Consider the following 10,643-nt stretch of genomic DNA (forward strand, 5'->3'; position numbering starts at 1 on the left):
TGCTAGCCATGACCACACTTTCTTTTTGATTGTTTTTGTTGTTGCTTTTGTTGTTTTTCAAATAGGGTCTCACTCTTTTTTTTTTCCTGTGCTGGCCATGGAACATGCTCCTCCTGTGTATGCCTCCCACATAGCTTGGATTGCAGCATAGGTCCAAACATCCAGGGAATTTCTTGAGATAAAGGCCTTGTTAAATTTTTGCCTGGTCTGCCCTCAAACCGTATCCGTCCAATCCTGTCTCAACAGAAGTGGACTTGGACCTTTGAACAATGTTGAAACTGCTAAGACTTTAGGGACTTTTAGAGATGGACAAAATGCATTTTGCATTAAGAGATGACCATGAGCTTTGGCAGGCCAACTGCAGAATGTTTTTTTAATGGGAGATGGTTCCCACAGCTTCATATGTTGAATACTTAGTCTCAACCTGGGGGCACTACTTTGGGTGGTGTAAACTTTAGGAAATGGGGGTTCTAGCTGGAGGAGGTCAGTCAGTGGAGGGATGCTTTGGGATGTTATACCAAGAAGCTGAGCTGCTCTGCCATGCCCTCCTCACCATAATGGACTGAAATCATGAGATAAATAAATTGTTCTTATAAAATTGTTTATGCAGGGTGTGGTGGTTCATACCTGTAATCCTTGCTATTCAGGTGGTGGAGATCAGGAGGACTGCAGTTGGAGGCCAACCTGGGCAAAAACTTCCCAAGACTCCATCTCAAACAATAAAAAGCTGGATGTGGTGGTACACGTCTGTCATCACAGCTATATGGGGAGCACAAATAGGAGGATCACAGTCCAGGCTGACCTGAGTATAAATGTGAGATCCTATTCAAAAAATAAATTAAAGCAAAAAGGACTGGGAGCGTGGCTCAAATGGTAGAACACCTGCCTTATGAGTGCCAGGTCCTGAGTTCAAACCCCAGTACCAACAAAAAAATTGTGTCAGGCATTGTCACAGCAGTGACAAAGTGTACTAACACAGTGATACAGTTCTGGCCAGGTATCGCCGCTCTGTGTGGTTTGATCAAAGACAATGAACATGGTGATAAAATCACAGGCTCTGACACATACATAATGGCAATTTAAGAGCTTATACCAGGCTAGGCATGGTGGTACATGCTTGCAATCCCAGCGTTGTGGGAGGCAGAGATGGGTAGATGGGCAAAAGTTAGTGAGACCCTATTTCAAAACCAAGCCAGGCATAGTGATTCATGTCTATGGTCCCAGCAGAAGGCAGCGATAGAAGGATTGCAATCCAAGGCTGACTCCAGGCAAAAGGCCAGAGACTATCTGAAAAATAACTAAAGCAAAAAGGACTGGGGGTATGGCTCACGTGGAAGAGTGGCTGCCTAGCAAGTGCACATCTCTGAGTTCACTCCCAGACAATTCTCAAAAGCAGAAGTACACATGGCCAATAAACACATGAAGAATGCTCAACATCCTTGGCCATAAAGGAATGCAGATCAAAGCTACAGTGGGATTCCACCTCACTCCAGTCAGAATGGCTATCATCAATACACAAACAACAACAAATGCTGGTGAGGATGTGGGGGGAAAGTAACACTTCTATACTGTTGGTGGACATGTACATTAGTGAAACTGCTACCAAAGTGATATGGAGATCCCTCAGAAAACTAAAAATAGAACTACCATAGGATCCAGCGATACCATTCCTAAACATATATCTGAAAGAATATACTCCAGGATATGATAGAGACACCTGCTCAGTCATATTTATAGCAGCACTATTCACAATAGCCAAGCTTTGGAAACAGCCCAGAGGGCCATGACTGATGAATGGATTAAGAAGATGTGGTATATATTCACAATGGAGTTTTATTCTGTCATAAAGAACAATGACATTATCTTGCTTGCAGGTAAATGGATGGAACTGGAGAACATTATGTTAAGTGAAGTAAGCCAGGCTCAAAAAGTCAAAGGTCAAATGTTTCTCTTCATATGTGCAAGGTAGACCTATAAGTTAAATGAATATATAAATACATATATGATCACATATATTCACACATGTAAATATAGCGAGAGAGAGAACAAGATTTTATTTGTGGATCTGTCTGAAGGGACTACAGGAGGTGGGAGAGAGGAAGAGAATGTTAGAGAATGAAAAATATTGAAACATCCAATCTGTATATGAATATAATAATATAATGTAATGAACTGTAAGCTGTTGTATAATAGGAGAGCAGGCTTATAGAGAACAAGTAAATAATGGAGGACCTGTTTATTTAAAGCATGACATGTCAGAAATGGCAAGGCAAAGTACCATTGGACTAGTAAATACATTTTAAAAAATGTAAAAAAAAGTAAAAAGGTCCTTTCCTGGGGTGTGTACCAATGGAAGGGGGGTGGGCATAAAGAAAGGATGAATGAGGATGAATATGGTGGATGTATTTTGTATTAATATATGAAAACAGAAGAATGAAACCTGTTGAAATTGTTCTAAGAAGGGGGGAGGGAGATGAAGGAGAATAATGGAGGGGATAAATATAACTAATATATATTGTAAACACATATGTAAATATCACAATGTATCTACTTCTACAACTATTATGTTAATAAAATGAAAATTTAAAAATATGCAAAAACTATAACTTAGAACTCAAAAATATATTAGTCATGTTCATACACTAAGTACAATATTAAATAACAGTCACCTTATGGTTTATTTCTCTGTACTCTTTCTGTACAGTGTATAATTAATATTTCAATATACTATATCTGTAGTGTTTACACACATAGATACATGTGTTTGTTTATCTTGCTGGCCTTGATTTGCTAATACTTGTTTAGAATTTTGCATAAATTTTCAGAAGAGAGATTTACCTATGATTTTCCCTTCTTGTAATACCTTTGTTACAATTTATTTATTTATTTGTTTTGGTGACACTGGAGTTTGAACTCAGGGCCTCATATTTCCTAGGCAGGCACTCTACTTTTTGAGCCATTTTGCCAGTCCCCTTTGTCTCATTTTATTATCAAAGTTATGCTGGATTTCAGAGCACTTATTAACTCCTTTCATTCCATTTATGGGCTCCAGGACAAGAAGACAAAGAGTTCATAGAACTAGAAGTACTCCAAAACAATTTAGTCGTCCCTCATGGGAAGGCTATGCTATCAGTGGTCTCTAGTCACCAACTTTCCCTCATGTCATCTGTGCCCTCTCAATTCACTCTTCCTCTATCATCACATCACACATTTTTTTGTCTTTGCCCTGAGAGGTTAAAAGAGACACCGACTCCCTGTGACATTCATTTTGCTTTCCCTGTTGGACAAAGAGGAGACATAGTTTCTCTCAGAGCTTAGTGGCCAGTGGCACATCTTCTCTGAAAAAATTTCTTTTTCTCACCTTTGTTCCTAAGGCATCTACCTCCTAGGTACACTTATGTCACTCATTTTGTCTTTTTTTCATACATACATGAAATTATTCCAGAGCAGGGTATTAATATAAGATGACTAGAATTGAGATAACATTTTTCTTTCATTCCTCGTTTCCCCTGCCCAGCTTCTCTTATTCTGAGACTCAGAAATTTTAATACATCTTTTAATACAAGATGTATTTTGATTGGATACATACATAAGAATAGTTTTCAGAGTTTTAGAAGTAAATGCTTCTAACCTGGAACGTGTAGCATACTGTCCCCTAGCCCATACTCCCTCCCAGTTCACTGAGCCTTTCAACCAGCCTCTAAATCAAAGGATTGCAGGTGCCCTCACAACCCTATGCTTGTAGTTTGACTTTGTTTAGTTAGAAGATAAGGTCTGTGCACTGTTTCTCCACCTACAGGCATACTTGTTCTGTGCCCTTTTCCACAATGCCCAGGTGAGGCTTCTCTGGACTATGTATATGTTTTGGACACCTGCAGACCCAACTGAAGAACCAGTGTTGGGCTGTGCGCATGTCTCTAGCAACCACAAGGTTCTGAGTTCAAAATCCCATTACTGTAAAAAAAAATCAGTGTTTTCAGCAAAAGTAGACTTCAAGTCTCTGAAGTTACCTGTGCAATAGTTACATCATAACTCACACATCAGAGAGTTCCTCTACAGCAAAGCTAGTGGAAGACAATATATTGCCCAGCTGCATGATCTCCATAATTAGTGATTTTTTTGGGTGATACTGGGAATTGAACTCAGGGCCTCAGGCTTCCTAGGCAAACATTCTATTACTTGAGCCACACCCAGTCCAGAATTAGTGATATTTAAAAAATGAATGAAACTAGAAGCCTTCATTTATATCTTTTCTGAGCAATATTTTGGAAGCTCCTTCAATATATGAGTCTCATTCTTTTTAACTACTGTGAAGTTTTTCTTGGTATAGATGGACCACAGTTCGTTTGATTATTCCTTATTGATGATTTTCTGTTTTCAGTATTTTGGTTCTTACAAACAATGCCAAAATAAATATCTATCTATGCTTTCTCATGTATAAATATGAATTCAAAGCAAAAGACATATTGGGTTGTGTAGTCTAGACATCTTTTTACTGGTTTGTTTACCTTTTCTCTTTTTCCATGTGTGTAATCTCTTGAGATCTTAAAGATATCTTCCCATCATTTATCCTGGTATTATGAATATATTCTCCCAGGCTAATTTTGTCTTTATGGCTATTTTTCTTTTATAACTTTTGGAATTTCTTGCTTGTTAAGAAGATAATCATTATTACCAGATTATACAATTTTAGTCAGGCATGGTGGTGCTTTCTTGTAATCTTAGCAGCATGAAGTCTGAGGCACAAGGATTACAATGTCGAGGTCATCCTGGACCATCTAGTGAGACACTTTCTCAATTTTTTTCTTAATTTTTGTTGCAAAATTATATTTTTATTTTTCATCTTTTTTGTATTTAATCCTCCTGGAATACATTTTTGTGTATGTAGTGAGCAGGAATCTATGTTTGTTTTTATTCTGATTAGATAGCCCATGTTTCTTAATTCTTAGATTAAAAATCAAAATAATTATTTGCAAATAAGTTAAATCTTTAAACAAATATGCTCATAGATAAACATGTACTCACCACCATGATTATTTTCTTAGGACAAATTCCAATCAGAATGATGGTTGTGTCATATAGTATGTAAAATATACAGCTTTTGGAACTTATTGGGGTAGAAGCGCAAAAATGGATTTAGCAATTTACTCTCTCACTGAGTATGAGAATGCCTACATTCTCAATAAAACTGAGGGCTGCAGGTAAACATTTGTTTGGCTGGTGGATAGTTGGATAACAATACTTTGTCATTTTATTATGTATTTGTCTTTTTGCTTTCTATTAAGGCTAAATACTTTTTATATTCCATATAGATTCATTTGGTTGGTACTCTATGTCCTTTTCAGAATGTTTAGGCTATAGTAATCACCACTTTGACTTTTAGAAGCCCCTAATTATGAAGTGTAAACCAGTAGGGTCTTTGATGGTAAAGGAGAGTCCCTGTGCTCAGCTTAGCTAAAAAATGGTCTATGACAAGGGTTTTTGAGACAAGAGGTGAGAACATGATTTTTTTTTGGCAGTACTGAGTTTTGAACTCAGGGCCTCATACTTGCTAGGCAGGCATTTTTGTTTGGGGGATTTTCCAGGTAGTCTCGCTAACTAGTTCCCTGGGCTGGTTTCAAGCCATGATCCTCCTGATCTTTGCCTCCTAAGTAGCTATGATTATAGGCATGAGCCTCCAGTGCCCAGCTGACAGTATAATTTTATGGGAACACCACCATGGAGTATTCTTGGGCCAAATGCACAGAGATTCTGATTCAGTGTGTTTATAAGAGTATGCGTGTGTATGGGGAAGTGTCAGCATTTTGTATTTTAAATAAGTTCTTCAGATGGTCATAATGTAAGAAAGTGACTTTTCTGAGAGACACCAGTTATAAAACGCCATAAAGAGCGCCTGCCTAGCAAGCACGAGGCTGAGTTCAAACTCCAGTACTTCCAAAAGAAAAAAAAAAAAGAACATAATTTCAGATTGAATATGAGAAAATGATTCCTTTCCATTGGGTTCTTTTGAAGATGTGTGTTATAGTTTACAGAAGTAGATTTGTTGCCAATTATACCTAATCAGAAGTAAAACTGGATGCTAGAATTCTAATTAAATAAGCATTTATTAAGTACCCACTACATGTTAATCACAGAACTAATAAATGGGAATATAATGAAATAATATTACATAGTCTTTACTATGACGTGCAGAATGCAGAAAGTTCAATTAAGAAATAATGCTTACATATGTATATGTATATACATACACGTGTGTCTTATAAGTAATATATGTGTAATATATATTAGTTTTTATATATTGGTATATGTCTTATATGACATATATATGTACAGACAGGTACACAAATATATGATATTAGTTTTACAGAGCATTTTTACATGTTTCAGGAAAGGGTGGGATGGAGAACAGGAGACTATTCCCTTAGATCTGTTCCTTGTATCACTTTCTGCAATTTATACATGTCCCCTGTGAGTGTCTTGAAGGCCTTCCAGTAGCCTTCAGGGACAGATTTTTCTCACAAGAGGAGGACAAACCTTACTTCTTGGACTTAAGAGCAGTGACTGCGACTAGGGCATGATATTGTTCACTCAAACTGGTACCTTCACTCCAGACTCTGATGGAGATGAAGGGTCCTGTAATTGAAAACAAAAGGAGCTGTTGTGTTGTACAAGACATTGTGGCCCCAGCAACCTTAGAGAAGTCCCACCCATTGTGTCTCTATAAAGCAGTTTGTGAAGATAGTGGATGTTTAATTAACTGGGGACTCCAGGAAACTCAGTGAGATTTTGGCATTCAAGGTCCCCAGTGCGCCAGCAGTATTAGGAGGGCAGCAGAGAGCAAAAGACCCAGGAGGAATGCAGGAGAGACAAGCACTCAAAAGCAGAGGACTGGCATGGAAGCCCCCACCTCTGCCTACTGGACTTGTTCATGAGCACAGGTTGAACCACAGGCTGAATCACCAGGCCCTCCTTCATACATTGATGGTTCTATAGCAGGCTGGGGTTCTGTATTGCACAGGTGAAAACAAGGCCTCACCAAACAAAGCTCAGTGTCACTGCCTCACAGCAGTTTCTCCCAAGAGCACCCTGTGAGTCAAATATTTTCCCCATGAAAACACAGAGTCTTAAACGTGTCTGTCATGTAATTGCCAGTTTATTCTTCTGGCTAAGAGATTCAGAGGTAATTTGAGGTTTACATTTCTTTTTTATCCTTCTGTTACTAAGAGTTTACTAAGTGTTTTACTGCCTTCCAAAAGTGATTGACAAGCTCTTTCATCGTGTCTAGTTTTCTCTTTTTGTGTAACATAAGTAATATACAAACACAAACATATATTCATTTTTTGGAAAATGAGAAGATGCAAATGGGCAAAAAAGAAATAAAGTACAAATCACACAGAGACTCACTGTTAACCTTTGGTGTATAATAATTCAGGCATTTTGCATTGCAAGATGTCATATATAAATGCACATATAAGGTACACATATATATGAATATACACATACTGCTTTGAAGCTTGTTGTTTTTACTTTACAATATATGATGATATGAGCATCTTCTCATATAAATGAATGAGACCCCTTAATAAATGAGTGAGACTGAATCAAATGATGAGATGTTAGCAACAAGAGTCATGTAAATCTAACCAATATTGAAGAATTGGAGTAAAATAATAGCAAATATTTAGAAAAAAATGTAGATCAAAAGAAAGCAGTGGCAGTACTAATACCAGAAAAGAAATGATTTCAGGAAAATGTACTAAATGGGAGAATGCCCATGGTTAGAATGCAGAACCCTAAATTTTTTTCTCAGACCTTTTATCTCTTCCAAACACCTTTCCATCGCATCTTCCTCTCTTGTCATTTCTTCATCTTTAAAATGCCTATAGTCTATGTCCTCTTTAAATTCTTCCAGAGACTGAAGCAGCCTCTGCCTAAAATTCCCTTCCGTTTGTTGGCCTTCAAGCTCTCCATAGCAGTGTTCATTTTCCCTCTTGGGTACACTGCACTTGAGCCTTCCTTCATTTTCTTTACAGGATTTTTGCATGATCTTGTTTCTTGCTTAACTCCAGGGAGAAAAGGTAGAGATGGATTGCTTCATTACTTTTGAATCAGAGTGGTCAGTTTCTCTTTAAGGCAAGATACTGCTCATCTTCCACATCGCTCCACAAGCCCAGCCTTAAGAATATGGAAATGGCTTGGCTCCCTCCCCCTATCCTTTCCGCCTCCCCCACCCCACTACACCACAACAGTTCACTAGCAGACAAGGCTAATGGCCTCTCTAAGGGTCAGAAGAGGAGCAGCTTTGGTGGTGGACCGTGAAGCCGCAAATTTTATCCAGCTTTTGCCCTTTCCAACGCTCATCCCAGAAATTTCTGCCTAAATGCCTCCCTCATACAGACCTATGCGGGTAGTTTTCCGCTTTATTCTTGTTCCGAGGTGTCTGCGAACACAGACACTTGGACCTGCAAACAAAAGGAAGGGGGCGGGAGGATGGAATTCTCTGTGGATCAATCTGTCCCAGAGACCAGACCCACGTTGTCTTTGGGAATATGATCACTGTAGTCGCTTCAAATTTCCTACTGCCTGGTTCCCTTCTGTTCCCAAACCCTTCCTCATCCCACCCCTGCCCCTCAGGCCTGGTCCTTATAAGGCCCACCATCTCCCACCCCCACCCCCGTCCCGCGCCGCCCCACCACTGCAGGCCGGCATTGAATAAGGCAAACTATTTTCAAATTATCTCTAAATTTCTCTTGTCCCCATCCCAAAATTTCAGTCTTTCTTCACTCACCAACCAACACTCCACACCTAGCATTTTCTCCAACAAATTGGGGAAAGACACGGAGAAGGATAAAGAAAGGTTTCCAGGATAAGAGAAGCTAATTGTTAACTATCACTAAATCGCTGGGTGTCTTTGAAGGCTTCCATGTGCCGCCGGCCCTCTCATTCAAAATGTACATTTATCTACCATCAATGTACAGAGATTTGGGAAAAGCAAGCCAGAGTTATTCCAGTCACTACATTCAGCCACTACCACCCCAGGAGTCCCAACCGTTCCTGCACACCAGCCTCCTAGGATGTAAGGAACTTACCTCTTCCTCTTCCTCTTCCTGGCCACAGCATGCAAACCTGCAGGGCAGTAACGAGCTAGTACCCAGAGGAAAAAGAATCCTGGGAACGTAAGGACTAGGGCCCTGGCAGCTACTGATCACGTGACGATTACGTCATCCTACAACTCTGGTCCCCACTTCCCCCTCCCACCAAAAATCCATTAATTTTTTTTAAAGAATTTCAGCAAACTTTCCCAAGGATAAAAAAGAATCTGTGAGAAAACTACAGATGTTTTAACTAGTAGTAAAAAACTAACATTGCAAACAGGGTAGCATATCCTATTCAACAGTGCATTTTATTTGCAAGTGACATGATTTGTTTTATTTTATTTTGCTGGGGCTTGAACTCAGGACATTAGGCTTGTTAGGCAGGCACGTTACCTCTTGAACCACTCTGACAGCCCTGTTTTGCGTTAGGTATTTTCAAGATAGGGTCTCAGGAACTATTTCCCTGGGCTGACTTCAGACCCGAATTGTCCTGATCTCTGCCTCCTGAGTAGCTAGGATTACAGGCATGAGCTGCTGGCACCTGGTTTTAAATGACATGATTTTTTGATGAAGAAAATTCTAGAGTGTACAAAAATAGCTCCTAGAACTAATAAATGAGTATGGTAAGCTTGTGGGATGCAAGACCAATATCCAACTCTCAATCACGTTTCTACATACTAGCGGTAAACAATTGAAATTACAACTGAATTTTTTATTTATCTACTTTATTATCATATTATTCTTGTACTGGGGGTACATTGTGACATTTACAAAAGTTCTTATAATACATCATAGTTGAATTCATGAAAATTTTAATTAAAATAAAATCAGGACCAAAACAGTACCACAAGGACCTTAGTGATAGGGCAAACAAAATATGTATAAAACATGTATATATACTAAAGTACAAAATACTGTTGAGAAAAAGGAAAAATATCTAAATGGATATAGGAATATACCATTATTCATGGATATTAGTGAGGATACTTAATATTGTTAATATATTATGATATCAAGATCATTTCCCAAATGACCTTTAGATTCAGTGCAATCAATCAAAATTCTACCTGGCATCTTTGTAGAAATTGATGAAATGTCCCCAATATTTCTATGGACTTAAAATTGATTTGAAAAATTTCAAATGAAGAACAAGGCTTGAGGATTCACATTATGTCATAGTAAGATATAACTACAGAGACCAAAGCAGTGGTCTTAGGTGCAGAATTGAAGTATAGATCCATAGAACAGAATAGGAAGTTCAGAGATAGGCCCAAACATCTGTATCAGCTTTTTCAACTCAGGTGCCAAGATATCTCACTGGGGATCCTTGGGCATTATTTTACATCATACACAAAAATTGATTTGAAATGGATCATAGACATGAGTTAAAAAATCCAACACTATAAAACTTCTAAAATAAAACGTATGAGAAAATCCTTATAATATTGAAGTAGGAAAAGATTTCTTAGACAAAAAAAAAGCATGAGTCACAGAAGAAAATTATTGTAAAATTGAACTTCAATAAAATTTAAAACTTCTGCTCTTTGA

At 38.3% G+C, this 10,643-nt stretch overlaps 1 protein-coding gene across 2 annotated transcripts; it reads right to left on the reverse strand.

Annotated features, from left to right (window-relative positions):
- Window positions 1-5,327: 5,327 nt before the first annotated feature.
- Tceal7 (transcription elongation factor A like 7) lies at window positions 5,328-9,212 on the reverse strand. 2 transcript variants are annotated; one of them, XR_012444244.1, is made up of 4 exons: window positions 9,090-9,164; window positions 8,400-8,462; window positions 7,813-8,063; window positions 5,328-6,633 (listed from the first exon to the last, which is right to left on the reverse strand). XR_012444244.1 is itself a non-coding variant. In XM_074062710.1 (3 exons), exons 1-3 carry the CDS (start codon window positions 9,118-9,120, stop codon window positions 7,757-7,759), a joined length of 396 nt encoding a protein of 131 aa, XP_073918811.1. In that variant the 5' UTR covers window positions 9,121-9,212; the 3' UTR covers window positions 7,136-7,756. The 2 variants fall into 2 exon arrangements, 1 of the variants encoding a protein (XP_073918811.1); XM_074062710.1 differs by lacking the exon at window positions 5,328-6,633 and having other exon boundaries at window positions 7,136-8,058; window positions 9,090-9,212.
- Between the last annotated feature and the right edge of the window lie 1,431 nt (window positions 9,213-10,643).

This window comes from Castor canadensis, chromosome X, assembly GCF_047511655.1.
Source record: "Castor canadensis chromosome X, mCasCan1.hap1v2, whole genome shotgun sequence".
In the NCBI taxonomy this organism is placed as follows: domain Eukaryota; kingdom Metazoa; phylum Chordata; class Mammalia; order Rodentia; family Castoridae; genus Castor; species Castor canadensis.

Coding starts and splice junctions, on each gene's coding strand:
- Tceal7 (XM_074062710.1), bottom strand. CDS start 9,120: ATGCTGTGGCCAGGAAGAGGAAGAGGAAGAG. Junction 8,463..9,089: donor AGGAAGAGGAAGAGGAAGAG/GTAAGTTCCTTA, acceptor TTTTGTTTGCAG/GTCCAAGTGTCTGTGTTCGC. Junction 8,059..8,399: donor GCGGAAAACTACCCGCATAG/GTCTGTATGAGG, acceptor CCTGGAGTTAAG/CAAGAAACAAGATCATGCAA.